The sequence below is a fragment of the Mastacembelus armatus genome, chromosome 8 (assembly GCF_900324485.2).
Source record: "Mastacembelus armatus chromosome 8, fMasArm1.2, whole genome shotgun sequence".
Lineage (NCBI taxonomy): Eukaryota > Metazoa > Chordata > Actinopteri > Synbranchiformes > Mastacembelidae > Mastacembelus > Mastacembelus armatus.
Window position 1 is genome coordinate 6,625,066 of NC_046640.1, and position 19,518 is coordinate 6,644,583.

The 19,518-nt window shown below is 41.2% G+C and overlaps 1 protein-coding gene across 2 annotated transcripts; it reads right to left on the bottom strand.

Annotated features, from left to right (window-relative positions):
* Positions 1–5,088: 5,088 nt before the first annotated feature.
* Positions 5,089–19,146, bottom strand: atxn2l (ataxin 2-like). 2 transcript variants are annotated; one of them, XM_026325918.1, is made up of 23 exons: positions 18,837–19,146; positions 18,406–18,463; positions 17,405–17,461; positions 17,220–17,291; positions 16,868–17,057; positions 15,406–15,524; positions 15,140–15,231; positions 14,478–14,684; positions 13,647–13,954; positions 13,002–13,085; positions 12,291–12,434; positions 11,489–11,566; positions 11,263–11,324; positions 10,285–10,601; positions 9,883–9,952; positions 9,423–9,584; positions 9,216–9,279; positions 8,713–8,879; positions 8,037–8,169; positions 7,363–7,478; positions 6,742–6,924; positions 5,957–6,125; positions 5,089–5,507 (listed from the first exon to the last, which is right to left on the bottom strand). In XM_026325918.1, exons 1-23 carry the CDS (start codon positions 18,851–18,853, stop codon positions 5,452–5,454), a joined length of 2,925 nt encoding a protein of 974 aa, XP_026181703.1. In that variant the 5' UTR covers positions 18,854–19,146; the 3' UTR covers positions 5,089–5,451. The 2 variants fall into 2 exon arrangements, with proteins under 2 accessions (XP_026181703.1, XP_026181702.1); XM_026325917.1 differs by having other exon boundaries at positions 5,089–5,510.
* Positions 19,147–19,518: the final 372 nt, after the last annotated feature.

A 19,518-nucleotide genomic window follows, 5' to 3' on the forward strand; every position in this document is an offset into this window, starting at 1 on the left:
TTGTCCCGACCGGGACGGTATGTGGGAGATTTTCTTTGCAGTTCATCGGTGCAGCTGCCCTCACGCTTCGGCATTTTCCCTGCTATAGTTCCTGCTATAGTTCCTGCTATAGTTCCTGCCATACTGCTCCGCTCTCTGCTCTGATCCCTGTCTGTGTCTGTGTGTTTGCCCGCGCGGCGCAGACCTGTCCACAAGGCAGCCTCCCGGTAATTACGTCGCGCAAAAAAGTAGTACCCTAGTATTGTGCGCAAAACGCCAGTCAATCTACGTACACGCGTAATGGTCCTATGAAAAACCGGACATTTTCGTGAATTTATAAAACCCGCCAGGAAGCCCCGGACAGAACGTAAAAAGTGGACATGTCCGGGCAAAAGAGGACGCTTGGTCACCCTACCTTATGTCTGTAATTGAGCATGTGTGCACCCTTTTTCCTCTGTGCTCAGGAATTTATATTTATTTCAATGCCTAAAACCTATGAGCTGTCCCTTTTCCACAGTCCCTGATGTTGGCTGCTTAACATTTTCCATTTTAATGTGGTAGCTAAGAAGGTCGTGGGTTTCCTCCCACAGTCCAAAAACATGTATGTCAGGTTGATTGGTGACTCTAAATTGTCCATAGGAGTGAGTGTGAGTGTGTGAGGTTGTTTGTCTCTATGTGGCCCTGTGATGGACTGGTGACCTGTCCAGGGTGGACCCCTGCCTTTCACCCAAAGAGAGCTGGGATAGGCTCCAGCAGATCCCTGTCACCCTGGTTAGGAATAAGGGGGTATAGATGATGGATGGATGGATGGATGGATGGATGGATGTGGTAGCTGTCATGCTGGGATTATTTTAAAATTTTAAACGTATTCCCCTTTCTCTTCTACAGACAGTAATCGAAGCTATGAGAATCAACAACAAGGTAAATATGCAGACAGATCATACTGACAGTGCAACTAGTTAGTAGTGTCCTGTGTAATTCATGAAGTTAATGGATTTTTGTGTGTAATATATTTCATTGCAAAATAACCTGCAAAGATAATGATAGTGCCTGATCCTAAACTACTGACCTCTAATCATCATGTTTTCTGCAGAACCTGAAATTGCTGACAGTGATCCAGAAGACGCCGGATACATGTAGGTTTCCTCTTACAGATGGTCGGTCTTCTGGGGTTTTTCAGCTTTTTATCTGATCTGATTTATCTTCACTTTTTTTTTTTTTTTCTGCAGAATTGTGTTGCCTGACGGCGAGGCTCCCCCATCCACCAATCTGAGCCGAGCTTCGAGTCCCAGTTCAGGTACGGTTTGGCGACGCAAACACAGACTCAAGCTTTAAAGTTCCACCAAACGGGTTTTGGGATCAGCTGTGTCCAGTTTATAGATGATCAGTGGCACCTTGCGTTTTTAGTTCATGACCTGTTACCATCATGCAGGTAAATCAGAAGTCTCCTAAAGATAAATCAGTGAAAATAATGTAGCAAGAGAGAAGAATGAAAAGACAATGAAATGTCAGCGGCCGTGTGTGAACTAACTGGCAGTTTTTTGTTTTTTTTTTTACTCACAGATCGACATGATTATGAGAACGTCCCAGAAAGTGAGCAACGTCTAAAGCGTGTTGATACTCAGGAGGACAGAGACTACCAGAATGTGGATCCACAAGGTACAGGTCTTGTTGTTCCCCTTGGTAATCTTTGGAAAAAAACTAGAGGGTGGTTCAGCAACACCTAGACTGATCTGAAGGAATTCCAGGACCCCTTAAAGACTCTTTCAACAACAAATCACAACTGTATTTTCTAATCTGAAGAACAAAGATGAAAGCTGGAAATATATATTACTCTTAGGGAAGATGTCATTTCTGCCTCCTGGTCTTCCACTCTGACAAACCGATAGTTTTTATGAATCAGGTCTTGGTGGTGACTGAACTAGAGCTAAAGGAGAGTGAAGATTTGACTTGTCAGAGTACGTCTTATTTTTCAGATTCTTACAGGGCAGGATGTTGTTTTATCCTCTGAATAGTCTGTGAATGTTTTTAGTAACCAGTTAGATGGAAACTTCATTCATAACAGTGGAAACAGAAGTCATCCATTTAGTAGGTGCTCTGGAGCTTTCAAACATAACACACAATCTTCCTCAGAAAATGGAGTTTACCCAGTACTTACAGCGCTTACCGAAAGAAATTCGGTTATTTACTTCAATCAACAGAAAATCAACAGAATCAACAGAAAATGATTAAATGTGACACTGCTTCTCTTCCTTGTTGTGAATTAATTAAAGCCTGTTAGATGTAACTCTCTAATTCAATGATATCTTTTGAGGACAACTGTGATATGACAGAAAGCCCCATGACATCAGAACCTAATTAGCAGGTTATCAGGAAACAGAAGGAGAGCTGAATGCTCTACATTTTGATGTTAGACATTAATCTGATATTTTGACATTTCTGACATCTCATGTTTTGCATCAGGAGCAACATCAGCTGAGAGCGACACGGACGATGACGATGAGGGGAACTACGTCAACCAACCACCAGTAATTTACCGTCACTCACTGATATCTAGAGCCTTTCCTGGCAAATTCCAGTTGGCTCAGTTTTTGTTTTTTCCTTTCAGATGATCCATAGCCACCTCAGTGCATGATGGGACAACAGCCTGACTTAATGGAAACGAGAGAACGACTTCTGCCAGCATGACCACAGTGAGCTTTGCCACCACTGTCTTCATTCTTCTTCATCCACCTTTGGCCGATAGCGAAGTTTAACAAATCATGGTGTTCGTTTAAAGAGCTGAACGACTGAGAAAAGAAACTGACTCTACATCAAGAACTGAAACTCCTTATTTTCAGTTCCTGCGGGCTCATCAGAAGGAAAAAGTTTGTTTTGTGATCGGGGTCGGGGGGGGGGGGGGGTAATTTCAGTTTCATCAGGCCTCTGAATACAGGAGCACTGATCTAAAGTAAACTGTAGATTTGTAATAAGACTTGCCTGATTTCCACTTCCACAGTTAGCAGAGATGGACGCCGTTTACAAATGCCACTGCAGACTGTCCTGAAGTAGTCCCCTAAAAACGTACCATTTCTCCCTGTTTTTGTAAAAACTACATTACTGAGCTTTTTTCTTTTTACAAAAGAGAAGTACATGCAGATGATTGGCTTGTCTCTCCATGGGATTTGCATTTGGACACATTTGCTTCATCTGTGTCTAAATGAAAGTAATTTAATTTCACTTTTAAAATACTTTTACTGAGACTCCTCAAACAGGAGGCTCTAACAGCAGCAACATAGAGATTGTTCAGTTTGAACAGGTGGAATGACTACAGCAACCGAAGATCTTCTCATTTCTATACAGCAGTTTGATATTGAAGACAGACTTGGAAAATTACCTGTTAAGTCATTTATCAAGCAAGACTGTCTACCACTTTCTGCTGAGGACATGCAGTAAAATGAGTAACGTGTTTCAGACTGTTTATCACACATTTTAAAGGCATAATCATGAACTCTGTGTTAGTAATTTTACATTTTAGAGACTACTGCTACTGAGGAGTGGAAATCAGGCACTGATTGACAGTTTTTAAAGAGTACTCATGCATACATGCGTTTGTCAATTTATTAGGTATACCTACTTAAAATGAATGCTGTCTAATGCAACAGTCCTGAAACTAGCACCTCAGGTCAAGGTGATAATGTTCAGTTTTTGTTGAAATTTAAAGTAGTAGTAGTTTTACAGAAGATCCAACTGTTGCTGCACGTTTGGAGGAAGTAGTTCGTGGTGCTTTATACAGACGTGGATTTATTGCAGGACTGGTGCATTAGAGTACTGTAATTCAGTAAGTACTGTTCTCAGTGATGTCTACATCTCAAGCATAGTGTGTGCAGCACAAGTTCGCTCACACATTTGGTGGTGTTTTGTTAACAAAGAGCACACAGAGGAGCCTGTGCAAAGGTCTTGGAAAGGGGAAAACTATGGTCCAAACCTCAGACAAAACAGTATTGTAACATCTTTCTGTCTTATGCAGAGTAGTATTGTTCCGTCAATACTACTGAAGATCCAGTTCTAAATGATGGTCTTTCCACACGAGTGTTCGTGATTGTTGTTTTAGACCATAGTTTTCCCTTTTCCAAAATGCTGCTGTAGGCTTCTGTGGGGGCTCTTTGTAAACAAATGACTTCCAATGCATTGTGCGAGATTCATGAGATGCTATGTGCTGCACACACTTCACTTTTGGCTTAGATGAGGGTAAGCTACAGCTATCCAAAACATTTCTACTACACAAATGAGTGTTTACGTCTTCAGACTCTGCCCTAAATCCTTGCCCATTTCCTGTAGATTTAACCTCTAAACATTATTAATTAGAGGTCACAGGTCAGATAGGTTGGGAACACTGAATTTAAAACAAGAAATGTCTACATTAGTGAAAATCCCCCAATGACATAACAGATCATTTTTCCTATGAAGCATCAGAAAGAAAAAAAAAAGGGGGTGGGGGGTGGGGGGGCTTGTGTGGTTGTTGGCTCAGTGTCAGCCTGTTTCTCTTCATTTTACTCTTTTGAATTAATCAGAAGAGTTCACCTTCTGTAGTTTTTTAAAGTATCTTTTTGTCAATTATAACTGCAGCAGATCTGATGCATTTTTGTTATCGGTTAACCCTTTCCTCCACGGTGTCTGACGTTTAGAGAGACTGACAAAGCTTTACTTCAATTTTACTGACAACTCCTGAGAATGTCTTAACTCACAAATTGTTTTTACTGTGTATTTATGTTGTTGTCCTTGGGTCTGTAATCCAACTGTGTGAACTAGTAATGTGTTTTCAAGTAACAATTCAATTAAACCCTAAAACAACTTTAAACTGTTACATATTTCATTTCCTATAGCAATAACATATTTCTCTCCACCATTTCACTTTTTGAGATTTGAACAACAGCTGATGTGAAGAACTGGATTTTTCTGTGATCGTTGTGAAGAGTTTACTCCCCAAAACCAAAACTATTTTTGAAACTGGAGTTCACTGAAGTTACATCTGTGGCTGTGTAAGTGTGAAGTACAGCCTGACTTAAAAATGGACTTTGCTCTCTAGTTTGTCATGTTACAAACATTGCTCAAGAATGAACTGAGAAGTATTTTTCAGTGGTTTTATTATTAATGTACAGGTTTTGTCTGTAAAAGGACAGAGGTGGGATGAGGAGAGAAAACAATTCCGCTGTCAACAGTCCAAAACCTTCCACCAGTCTGTTGAGTCCAGCTTCATGTCCATGTGTGAAAACAGTCTGCACTTATGTATTAAAACCTTCTCCTCCGAGTAGACTGAAACCTCTCCTGTGAGACATTTCTGTCCTTGTCGCTTTTCAAAAAGATCTGGGTAAAAACCAATGGACATGTTAATTTGATGTCAGCAGGTGGGAATGTTACGAGTTATTTGAGACTTCGTCACACAGTGACGCTCCTGTCGTCGCTCGTGAATCCAACTGGGCCGAGGACATTTCAGTTTGCGGAGGGATGGAAGGACAGCTGCTGGGTCGGGTGAGCCTGAACCTGAACTGCTGCGAGACACAACAAACAGAAAGTTATAAATAAGCCCCCGTAAAACTACAACATGTTTTCACAATTGGTTTTTATGTGGGTTAAGTAAACCAGATATGTTAATAATGAGCTTTAGGTAGGTAGATTTTGTTACCTCTTGTTAGAGCTTGGCTCTTTTACCCTGTGTCCAGTCTTTTTGCTAAGCTAAGCTAACCAGCTAACCACCAGCACCTTAAAGTTAAGGATTACTTCAAGCTGCTGGTGATCAACATAATGCAAATTTATTGTGAAGCATAAAACATACAGCTGCAGTCACCTTTGTTATAGCTCACCATTGTTGCTGTTGTGATTCAGATGTCCACTGGATGTGTTTTTAAAGCAGATGCATGTTTATAGTCTGTTCCACTCAGTTATTTTGCAGATGCTATTTAGTTACACGTCATGTGGTTTAAAGACTGTGCTTTACCTTGAGGGGGTCCGATGTAGAAGTGCTGTGGTGCTCCCTGTTGGGGTGGTGGGCCATGTTGGGGGTTGGAGCCGCTACCCTGCTGAGGGTGGGCATAGTGCAGCATGACAGGTGGGGGGCCATGACCTGCGGCGTGGTGCGGCCCTGACATAGCTCCTGTGACGTGAGCCTACAGAGGACAAACAGAACAGGCTGGGCAGTCAAGTCAATACCACTAAACAAAATACAAAATATACGTAACATTGGGTAGGATTGGCCAGAACTGATCAAATCTTCACAGTTAATGTGATGATTCATGATATCATTATTAGAAACAATTACTGGCTAAAGTAAGAAAACTGTCTGGTTTGCTCAGCAGAGTAAACTCTACTACAGGCATTACTTCAGACCATTTCATTTCTTTTTTTTTTTTTAAAAATCAATGTTTTAGACACATTAATGCCGACATTATAGAAACTGTTTTGCTCATTGATTTACATCATTGTCCCTGAATACCCAGCGATATTACAGTGAGCACTACAGCTGTACACCTAAACTTCTGATATCGTCTGACAGGATATAATTTTACAGCAACCACTTCCAGCGTCTCTGTTTGGGCTCTAAATTTGGCGATACTAGTCGGACTTAACAGACAGGTTTTAATAAACACGGAAAAGACCTTACATATAAGGGATAAACTTTAAACTCTGAGTATAAACTCTGACAGCAATTTATTTGGTATCCTACATCAGTTTCTCCTATGATGGTAAACAGATTCCCTTAGGGACAAAGCTGTGTAGACTCACCTGTGTGAGCTGGCTGATTGAAGGGAAGCCGTGTGGCAGCGGCTGGTGGGTGGGGAGGCTGTACCCCTGCATCGTGTAGGAGGCCTGGGGGGAGCTGTGGCCCGGTGGCAGGTTAGGAGGGGTGGGTGCCGACAGACCACCAGCGTGTAACAGAGACTGAGGCTGGGGACCACCCTGACTCGACTGTGAGACAAAACAATTGTAAAAATATTCCACACATAATGCTGATAGAAAAAAGCATCTGAAAAATGTTTCGTTAAAGCACTTCATGTTTTGATCCAATTTCAGGGTAGTGGCAAAATAACATTTAATACTGTTTTAAAATGACTCAAATGTACTCATATAACACATTCAGCCATTTAATGAAAAACTTCAGTACAGTGTGTGAAAATAAACCAAAAATCTGAATTTGCTTAAAATCATAATTTCCAATGCGTTTGCCAGTTGAACAATAATCATTTGCTTTGTTAAACACTCAGTCCTCCTCAGGTGCTGTAGGCAGCAACAATTTTCACACAATGAATGCTCTGACATTCAGGTTCTTTTCCAGACTTTAATAGTAACTACAGAAATTCCAAAACCCTGTGGTGTCTAATAAGGTGAGTCGCTGGCAGCACCAACCTGAGCGTGCCCTGGACTGGGTGCTGCGTGCTGGGGTGGGGGCTGATTCCCAGTGGGGGTGCTGGAGGGCTGGGGGGGGTGGATGGAGCCCGAGTGGTGAGAGAAAGACTGAGGAGCTAGGGAGAAGGATAAAGCAAAGAAACGTTTTGCTGTTATTTGACCTGCCTTAGATCAGGGGTCTCAAACTCCTCAAGGGCCACTGTCCTGCTTGTTTTCCAACTATCCCTGCCCTGCTGATTACCTGGATCAGGTGTGTTCATCCAGTCAGAAGCTGCAAGGGCAGGGCTAGTTGGAAAACAAGCAGGACAGTGGCCCTTGAGGACTGGAGTTTAAGACCCCTGCCTTAGATGATCTGGTAGTTTTTACTGGTAAATTTGTTAGATGACAAGTCCACATGAAAGTGAAAAGGCTGAACATTTATACATTTAGAAATACATGAATCTGCATTTTTACTTATATTAGTATCATATACAGAAAAGCACAGTGAACAAAAAAAAAGTGCATTAAAATTTTCTAAATCTGCTCATCACTAGAACATGTGGTATCACATCTTTTCCTTTCAGAGCTATGGATTCACAACTAATGACTTATTATGAGGACAGATCAAAACAAAGTACAATCCTAAAATTAATGTAATGCTGCTGCTCTTTCGATCAGCCTCCCTTCTGGCTTACCATACATGGCCTGTGGTGGGCCCGGTGGGCCCTCAGCTTGGCCAGGGTACTGGTGACCAGGAGGACCCATTGGCTGAGGAGGAGCCCCAGATGTCAACATCCTCGCGCCCCCCTGCAGCATAGAGTAAACTGGCTGGAAATAAGGAGACATATAAGGTCATTATTAACAAAACAAAAACAATGTCAAGAAAAAATGTAAATGTAAAACAAATTCTGTATTCTTAATTATATATATTTGTATTATTGTGAAGGTTTCTGACGAACTACAGTTCATATTACCTTGATTCATGTCAATGAATAAGAATTAGATTTCCATTTGTATTGGGAATTCAGGCAGGTATGATTCACTGACTAATCATTGCAACTCTACCTTGGATAAAGAGGGAATTTCCCAGAGGTGACACTACAAGCTATTAAATTTAGTATTTCCAACACTTGAAGTTGTATAAAATGATGTTGGCTCGCTAATGAATTTCTCACCACCTTCACAGCACCAGGGACAATCCACAAGCAATTTACAGGCATTACTTCAGACCATTTCATTTAAAAATTTAATCAGGGTTTACATTCCACTGACAGGTTTTTATTTTGTGTTGGGTTATTTATTATTGAGACAAACAAATCTCAAGGAAATCCCAGTTTATAGCTGAACCACTGTGAGATGTTGCTGCTGTACCTGGCTGTGGTAATGCGGGGACATAGCCTGGATCACCTGACCATATTGCAGGTAGGACTGGGGGTAAGGCGAAGCCACCAGCGGAGGCCCTGCTGCGGAAGCTGCAGCTGAGATCATGGGGGCAGCAGGGGAGGTGTGGTGCTCCGGACGAGCCCCCACCACCGGCCCTGAAACAGCAGAGCACAGGGTCACTCTTTCACTCTGCATATAATGTTTGCAACCTTGTCGATAAAATTTTCTAAGTCTTAGTAATGTAATAAACACGGATCATTCAAAATGAAAAAAAAGTTATTATGAATTATTTTTGTCATCCTAAAACTAACTCTCTAACTTTAAGAACACCTGCATGCACCTGTTCACTTCACTTTACAGTATCTGCCTTATTTGTCTCTCTCAACCCGTCCCACCATCTTTGTGTTGCATCAGCTGATCCTGATAAGTGTCTGCACAGACATAACAAAAGAAAACTGACACTAAAATGTATAAACATGCAGAGTACATACCTTTAGCTCTGGGGTATTTGCTCTGGTTTCCAGTCGACATGGTGTACTGATACATTTGTGGTGCCTGAGGAGAAGCCAAATAGACATTAAAACAGTGTTGTGATTTCACTGAGATTACTGTATTTACTGCTATCTGACTAATGAAACAATATAATGTTCTGGGTGGTGGATAGAAAAAGGATTAAACTAAAGCTAATAGATTCATACCTGGATGGAGTGCCCATGGATGGGGATGGGGGAGATGTAGGACAGATAGTGTCCGGGTGGGCTGCTGTAGATGGCCCCTCCTCCTGGCTGTCCAGGAGGGGGCAGCACTACAGCGGGTGCGGGAGGGGTTGGCCGAGGAGGGGTGGGGGTTGATGCAGCCTTCTGTCACAACACAGAGAAAGAAAAGTCAGAAAGTGAAGACAGACTCCACCGTTTGTTTGGTAGTTTTACAAATCTAAACAGTGTTTTAAAAGGACTAATTCATCAATTATTGCATAAGTATTTATTTCTTGTATATATTAAACATATAGCGTCAAATCACATTATTGTTGAAAGGGAACAAGTCTTCACTGATTGTCGTCTCACACTGAGTAAGATCAGTACTTTGTAGGGAGCTAACAATACATGACGGAATGAAATAAGTGTGTGTGCATGTCTGTGACAGTTTCAACAAACTAACCAACACTGGGTTTCCTTTAATGGGAAGAAACTCCTTGGCATTTGGATTCAATGTTGAGTTTTTCACTTGCCTGTAACATAGAAAACAAGATCATTCAGCCACAAAAATAAATTAAAATATGAATGATAAAAATCTCCAGAAGCTACATGCAGTGAATTCCACCTAAGCAAATGTAACCATTCCAGGGAACAGCAGCCTTGGTGTTTTACCTTCCTCAATGCACAGGCTTCTTGACATAACCACTTAGCTGTAGTAGATGTGTTCAGATTGACAAACTAACCTTAAAGATTTTAGTTATAAGCAGAAGTCATTTTTGATCCTGCATTTTGGAGTTGCATACATGCATATAAACACAGTGGAAGTAATTTAGTAGTAGTTGCAGTAGTAATCATAGTTACTTACACTGCAGCTACAGTCACAGCTTCTGCTCTCTCCCTGCTCTCTGGAGAGGACTCCTCACTGCTGCTGGGGGTCGACTGTGGGGTCCCCAGCTGTGGCCCCTCTGTGCCTGTGGACTGGGGTCCAGCTGGAGCTGAAGGAGCTGGGGCAGCAGGGGACATGGTGGGAGGAGCTATCTCCGCAGTTTGTTGCACATCTGCAGTGGAGGTGGCAGGTTTAGATGGGCCAGGTGAGGACGAAGTGTCTACAGGCGATGCGGAGCTGTGCTGAGGAGGATCTGCAGAGGCTGGACTCGCTGAAGGAGAGGAGCTCGGCTGCAGCTGAGAGACAGCGAAGACAACCAATGAAAACTGACTATATGGAAGAAACTAAAACTAAAAGTTGAACTAGCACCAGTTGTTTTACTCTTTACAGTGATTAATTAGATTCACGTTTTACTAATGATTTTATCCTTTTAATATTTAAGAGTTATCCAAAAGATATCAAGTTGATTGAAAAAAAAAACATTTTTTTTATAAGAGCACTAAGCATAAGAGCATAAGACTCCTGCATATCCCTTGGCTTCTCTTACTGCTCTTCTTAGTCCTCTGTACACCACTAGCACCTGAAACAAGTGCAGATTGAAATCTGAGGACAGAGCAAAAACCTCTGTACACGTGAGGGCGGATTCACAAAATTCACAAATCCTAAGAACAGAAGTTGCTTCTAATTGGCCAAGTATGAAGAAACTCCTAAAAACAGGACTGTCACTTCTAAACTTTACAAACATTTTGGTCAGCTAAGGCTTGATCCCAAAATTAAAAACCAACCAACCCTTATTACATTTCCAAACTGTAATAAGCCAAAAAAAGTTTATATACCCAGAGTATATACCCAAGCCCTCTGTCTTATTCGAACATGAGGCTGAAACACACATGAAATTCTCTGACAGGACCCGTTCATGTGTATTACCCCTGGCTGTCAGTGTTGCAGCTGTCTTACCCTGAACTCTTTGCCAAACTTGCGGAGCTCCTCCAGCTGAGATCTCTGCTGGACTGATGGAGCTGGGAAAGAGAAAGAGGCAGACATTAGCAGCTGTCAACCAGTACAGCACAGAGTTGTTTTAAAGCTAACGCTGGTCCTGTTGTTTATGTACCAGAGCTATGAAAGTGCTAGAGAATTCTGTCACCCCAAGTACATAAGGTAGAAAACAGGACAGGACCTTTACCTTTACTGCTCTTTCCTTCTTGTGGACTGGACAGACTGTCAGTTCGCTCTTTAGCAGCTGTGCTGAGGATTTCATTCACTGTGGAAGACAAAGAGAAGACTGAGGCCCAGCTGGAAAAACATCTGAGTATCAGGAATCTTCAGGTTCTAGCTATTCATACATACATGTAACATACTTGTTTCTATTAAAGCATACAATGTCTTGTTTATTAGGATTTTAAAGAGATAAGATGCCAAGCGGTGAGTGTAAATTTCTTGGGACTGACTGTGTGGTTGTTTAAACTTGTCCATTTTAAAGCATCATATACTTTTCTTAGATTCAAATAATCAATTTCTCATACATGTGGTGCTGATCTGCTGAAGCACATTCTTCTACACATTCTACAGGGAGCTTTTTTTATACTTGGCAACATAAAATGCTCATTTTACATTTCCTACATAAGCAGAAAATTCAGGTCTTCCCTTTTGTTAAAACTTATTGTGTTAATTGATTATTCTTAAAGTTGTTTATTAAATAAAAAAGTCAAACATTTGCTTGGTCTTGCTTCAAAAATTTGTTTATTCATTTATTCATGTGCAGAATTCATAATTTGGGGTTCTGGAAAATTCTGGTGACCAGAAAACAAAAATGAAGTCCAAGACGTTAACGGTATTTAAGTTATTAAATGTATGTGTACCTGAAAAACCTGTAATCCCAATCTTTATATAACTGTGGTTAAAGTAATGATAAAAAGTTGAAGAAATGAAGGTTTTTTCAGAATATTTTATAATCGCAGACCTATAAAGAGAAAATAATATCTCACAATCGACAGGGAAGAGTGGGGTGGGGCCAGAGGGTTTAGTGGTAGTGGTTGCCGTGGTGACAGTGGAGGGGGAAACATCCAGGAATCCAGGGCTAACCAGAGGGAGATCCTGGGGAGAGGCATCTGGTTTTGCAGCACGAGAGACTGAGGGATGGATAGATGGATAAGATAGAGATGGAGGGATGTTAATGAGGTCAGAGCAACAGGGGAAAATGATCTGTGTTTATGATGTAACAAACTGGCCCTTAAAATTTTAACTTTGTGAATGTGGTTCTGCCTATTACACTACACCAGAACCTGGATTGTACTCTACTTCATCCAACTAAATTGTTCATCCTTATCCTGATATTCAGTGCTGCCACGGAGCATTGCCATGCTGTTTGAAACAGTTTCTTTACCTTACAAACACATCTTCTGAGTAAGGGGTCAGTTCCTTTTGTCTTAAATCTGTTTGCCTCCATATTTCATGAGTTGAAGTTAAAATCAGACTCAGAGCAAAGCAAATTATGCCAAATCAGTTCAAAGAAGGCAGTAAACATGCTTCCACTGTCATCACTGAAATAATGTGGAGTAAATCATGACCATATCAGTTTATCTTTAAAAATGTCAGAAAAATAAACCTCATCTTACATCAGGTCTTTAATGATTACACATAAAGTACAATACTGCCATCCATCATGAGTGCCTTTACTACAGGTTGCATGTATTTACCTGCAGATGAAGACTGGGAGTTCGGGGTTCGCAGGTTTCTGCTGTTCTGAATTCGTTGAGATTTTGGGGAGGTTCTTGATGCAACTGAAGGAGACAAGCAGTCAGAACCAAAGCACACACTGAAGACCGATATACAATGCTAGATAAACACTTAAGCAGTAGAAGGCTTTAAATGTGGCACAGCACTAACCTCTAACAAAGCTAATATGAGACTGAAAGGCCTGCACACAGACTGCTGAGCCACACAGTTTCACTTATTTTCTGTTTTCATTTAATTAGTCTCCACTATGCTACGGTCAGACCAAGATTCTCTACACATTAATTCCAGATGCATGACATATCTGAAGACTAATATCTGTCTCTGCAAGCTCCACACAAACTCGAAGGCATCTCAAATATCTAGCCAGTCTTAAAGACTCTGCAGGATTGGTCTCTCATTCATTTATTTTCTTGCTTTAGCAGCAGACCATGAAAGAAGGTCAAACATGAATGACTAGTTGCTGCAGTTTATGCTTACAACCCTTCCCAGACTAATCCCTGTCCGCCATGCTTGTAGCGACACCCCATAGGTAAATTTCACCAGGTTGATTTTGGTCTGATTTAAGCTTTAGGACCATGTAGGTGTGTATTAACCCACTTCCATACCTCCATTAACAGGTGAGCACGTTGTGTCAGCCAGCGCCTGTGGGTGTGAGAGGGAGTGTGGGAGATGGCTAGTACAGGGAGGGCTGCTGGCTGCAGGTGGGCTGCTCTGAGTTTGGTGGGGAGAGTAGGCATTTCTGACAAACAGCGGGCTGCTCCTGTCAGAGGGTGGCTTGGGTGAGGAGGAGCTGGGCGGCGGGTGCCTGGAGGATGTCGGTGGAGCAGTTCTACTGGAGGCTCCACCCCGCATGCTGCTGGCAGTCAGACCGATCTCTCGGGCTCTCTGTGGTAGAGGAATGTATTTACCTTCCCTAGAAAACCAGATCGAGGAAAAGAGGCTGTGTTAGATTTTCTTGGAAGCTGATCAGACAGAATATATTCTGTCATGGTCCATATTGAATCAGAGAGGAATTTCTGTGGCCAACAGCCTTCAGAGCTGGCATGCAAACAGCAGAGCTGATGGGTTTTCAAACTGAAAACAGGGAGTAGAGTTAATTCATAATAAGTTACACCTATACACAGTTTCTGTTCCATCTAGGCAATGTGCCTGGAACGCAACAATCATGCTCTTCTTTCATTTAAGTCACAAAATGTAACTATTTGGTTGCAATTACAAAATGATGATGTGGCACAGTCTGTTGGTAGTGTTTTACGTTTGAAGTGATCTAAATGAATTCTGTATTATTCTGCCCCCCTCAGTGGGGAAACACAGAACAACTGACAGCACCAAATGTATGTATTAATCCAAATGTCAGAAATCACATTTGGAAAAGGCAACAGATCCAAATTGGCATTTAACAGTGGTTATACTCTTACCTCAGTAGCTACTCTTACCTGCTGGCGGAGGAAAACCCAGGGCTGGCCTTGTCCTCCCTCTCTCGGGCCACAGAGCTATATTTTTCCTCTTCACTCCTGTTTTCGTCGTTCTCTAAAGACACCCGTCGGCGAAACTGCTGGCTGCACTCGATCTCGCTGGCTAACCGAGTTGCTCGTGCCTCTCGCTGCCGGTAAACCTCTGAGTTCCCCCTCTCCAAAGGCATGCTGGGAGATCAGACAGGAGATGACCACAAAAATACTAAATTACCATACTGGAAGTGAAGCTTGTTTTCAACTGAACAGATTAATGCCTTTGGAGCAGATATCAGTTACAAATAGGGACAGACTGACTCATTTGAGGAGTGAAATGCCATTCATTTTAACAGAATAATAATATTTTATGTAACAATTTGTTATTTTGGTCATCATTTCATGTAGTTGTGATAAAGTTATTCCCAATAAGAATAATGTTAAGGTATAACCTAACTAGATGTGTCTACTGTAAATGTTTCTCAGTAATTAATCTAAAGTGCTAAATGATGGTTATAAATATGAAAATATAAACCTTTCCTAGAATGTTTGATAATGCTGGTGACTGAATTTATTTTATGATTACCCACTGTGAGTTACTCTGGATAAGGTGAACACAAAACTGACAGCTGAAGGAGGGGCGGACTTACGTGTACATGGAAAGACTGGAGTCATAGGTAGATTTGACCCCATATGCCTCCTCATTGAACTTGAACATCTCGTTGGCATCCCAGCCATTTGACTGACAGAAAAAAAAAGAGAGCTGCAATCTTTTCTTGCACCAACAGTTAAATTTTTACGGCAATCAAAACACAGCAAGAATAATGTCCTGTGTTCATGAGAGTACGGTCTGGGCATATTTTACATATTTTGTTTCATAAAAGAAATCTGTTAATGTGTATGTGTGCTTCCTTACTGTATCTGATTCCAGCTCAAAGTTTTCTCCAATTCCATCCTCGTCCCACCTCTGCAGCACCTTCTCCTTGTGCTCCCCGTTCACCCGTGAAGAGCCGATGGCCGTGTCAGAGAACGTGTCTGTAAACACACAAACACATGAACACACAATACAGACACCGACACCACCAAATAACTGAAAAAAAGAACCTTGTATATTTTTCTTTTCACTTTTCCCCCCACAAGGTGTCATGAGCCTGAGCATCTGAATTTGTTTTTGTGCTTCTTTTCCACCAATAGTTTCACTTTGCATTTCAACATTTCATCATAGTCATTGCTGTTTTGTGCATGTAGCCCACACTCTCCATGGATTCCATTTTACCTAACAAGTGGAGGATTGGAGCTAGCTTTCATGCCAGGATGCATTTCTGCAGATGAAGAGATTGGACTTCACTGCTACATGGGTTTCAGCAAACCTGATCATGTCCGGCACTCATATTAGACAGAAGTATTGTGTTCCTAACCATATAAAGAAGTGCATGATGGGCTGTGAAAGCCAGAAACGGATTAGACTGACAGCTAGCAGTATCAGCAGCATTAACTGTTTGCTGTAGGCCTTGTTTTCTAACATTGCTAACTTGCAAATGTATAAGTATAATAAAGTCATGAGAACAATCATGTGCAAAGTATCACTGTAAAGCTATGAACCTGTCTAGCCTACCAGCTGACAAGGCACAAAACTGCTAACTTCACCTAGCATTAACATGCCGTTTGTAAAACATACCATTAAAGAGGCAAACCTGATAACTTCCTATTGTTAACATTAGAATGCAAAAGTCCGGGTGCATAGTTTGATGAAATGTTTTTTGCACAGCTAACACGTGTATAATTTGTTATCATGCTATGTTACAATATTTTGGGAGACAATACAGGACATACAGCACTTGTACTAAGTGCTATTTTCTATTGTTAAACATGACCTAGGTTGGTAGCACACCCTCTTGTAATGTCATTTCCAAGTAGTCCTCCAAGTAAACAATATCAACAATGACAACTCCTACTGTTACTTTTGTACTTTTTTTTTTTTTTTCTTTTAAAGAATACAGTTTCTACACATTGACTCCCGGGAGCTGCTGACTTACGTCATGCTTGAGGGTTTCAACAACTTTGAACCATCATGTCAATTAATGATATGAAGAGCTGCTAGTGGGTGTATTTTTCACTTTGACCAGTCAGTTTCTTTTGTTTGCAGTCTTTCTGTTAACCATGTCCTGACTCCAGCTCTGTACTTGACACAAAGAAATGACTGTTCATCTGACCAATCTCTGAAACAAATTAAAAACATTTTTCCAGAATGTACTTGCTTGTATTTCTTTAACAATGATAAAAATAAGAATTTAGATACTGATATTGACTTTCCTTCCATGCAGTCACTTTCTGTGTTACAAGACAAAAATCAATAGTCTCTCCGTCTGTCTGGTTACCTCTGACAGCAAAGTTAAGATCAACATCCCGGCAGGTCATGGTGACCAGGTCAGTCGGGCTGAAGATCATGGTGTCAGTGATATCTTCGATTCTGGGCAGAGAGGAGTGGTTTTCGCCTCCTCCTTCCTCACCCCCTCCTCCTCCATCCCCATCACTGAGTTTATGGACAGCATCTACAGCCAGCTCACACTGGTGGTAAACAGGAGAGAGCGCACAGACAAATCACACTTATTTGATTATATAATTACTGCCACAGCCCTAACAATTTATGGAACAGCTGCTACTACAATATCCCAGAGCGAAGGAGTCAGAGATCTGACCAAAGAAAGTGTTCTGTAAAGAAGCCTTTACCTGCGAACTAAGAGTCTTGAATATTCCCTCATACACTGTGCCATTTTTCACTCTCACATCACAGGTGGAACCCTGGAATGAGAAGTAAGGAAAACTTCAGTCTTTCTGCACGTTGTTTACACCAAAACCTGCATAAAATCCAATCTAACCAGGAACTGTGGCAGATAGGAAAATGCATTACTCACCACGACTGCTGTGAGAAAATGAAGCATACGGGCGTTGTTGTAAACACCTTCAAATACCTGCAAAAACAGATGACGTGAGCTCTGGAATATTTCAAAAGATTACTTTTTTTTTGGTGACCACTTGTTGGCATCAAAGGTTGGACTGCAGTGGGATGTCATCTTAACTGATAGAACAATTTAAAAAAAACTGTGCAGGTAATGTTTGAAAGATTAAAAAAACCAATAATATATGGGACAATTCCTTTTAGTTTTATTGTGTGAAAGAAATATTTTTAAAACAATTTATAAATGGCATTTCTTATGAAGATCCTTTAAATTTGCTACATAGGGATCAGAAACTACATCACCCTTATGAAGAGAGGACTACTGCAAGACTGTATTAGGTTTAGAGAGATGTAAACAATGAACCGCCAAATGAATGCATGCTAGGCTGTATGAGTTACCTATTTTATAACAAATACATTCAGTCTGCTTTGCTTATTGTAATAATATTTAGCCACCTCAACCTGCTCTGGGTGCACTGCATGTCTGTCTGTCCTGTCTATGCTGTCCAGATTAAAAAAAAAACTTTCAAAAACAAACCAAACAGTATGTAAAGTAATTATAGTTGCCCCCAATTCAATCATCTGCAACACAACAATGCTCCTTACACATTCAGGAGTTTCTTAAATCTCTGTGTATTTTTATGCATACAAAGGACTTTACCTTCTAATACTTTTATCCAATTTAGCTGGCAATACTTCTCTTAGTGTATGTTTTAATGAGCCTTTTAATTGTGATATCAATAATACTTCTACCACTGATTACATTTGGATGTGATGCCAGTACCCAGTCCCGTTTAAAACGCCACACGTTGTGGACATTTGGTCCTAATGACCCCTTAGCTATTAGCAGGGTGCTAGTACAGGATGCTTGTCAGCAGTGAGAACAGCTGAAGAACAGTCTCCAGGAATAACTGCTGGTTATTATTATTGTCTGTGCACTGAGCTGTCACTACTTACTATGTTTCGTACAGGAGATGAGTGAGCCTGTGATGGTGGTTTCATTGTGTTCCTGGTCCTGAGTAGTGGAAAAAAACACATAAAGTCAGCTAACAGCTACAGGATCAGCTGAACAATAAACACGGATCCTTGACGGGCACCACCGCCACCTTTCTGGTTTCCAAGAAACCAACTCAAACGTTGACACGGCATGATTGGGAAAAAATTAAATCAACTAACACATTGTAAACTGTTTTTCCTGACGATAAAGTAGGAAAGCTGTGTGTTGTTCGTGCACACAGTAGTAAAATTAGCTAGCTAAGTAAGCTAAAGCGGCTAGCTTAGCGTAGACGTCGAATTTTACCAACAGAGACACAAACGAACCGCTAGAAATTATGTTGACATCACAATAGAAACTGACAGGTGAGAAAGTCTTAGTATGTAAATGATACTTTTTAGTCATGTGCATCCCTTATTCCAGTCTCGTCTCTTCCAGTGAAAAGTCACACGGTTTGACAGGCCAAACACGATACACCGCTGAAAAACAACAACAAAACACAGCACCGGGATCGCTCGATTTCTTAACATCCGCTAAGTCCTGTACATGTGATGCATGTCAATTCAGGCGGACGGACTTGCTCCAGGCACCGAATCCGTCGAAACAGTTTCAGTTATACTTCTAAGAAGCTTATGGTTTCGAAAGCCAGCCTTTCTAGTAATGTAGTTAGCCAGAGGTGCTATGTTGTCGCACATCAGCAGTTGGTCAACACCAACCGGGCTCAACCGAGCACCTCTATCAAACGCACCAATTGTAAACCCCGCCCACTAATCTACTATACAATCTGATTGGGCAAAGATTCTCGCAACAGTTTTTGACTTTTTGTCTAATTGGCTTGGTCTCCTGTCAATCACAAACGTCAGTCTCGACAGCCCTACTAAAGGTCGTGTAAGAGATTTGACGTTTTATTTGTTCTGGGCGCAGGAGTTTCAAATTATAAATAAATATCAACAAATGTGAACTTAATTATATTTTAAACTCACGCCGTAAGTAATATGAAAACACAAAGATAAGAAGATAAAACAGCTTACATCTGCATAAAACATGAATCTTAACCTAATAACTGAGTGTGGTCT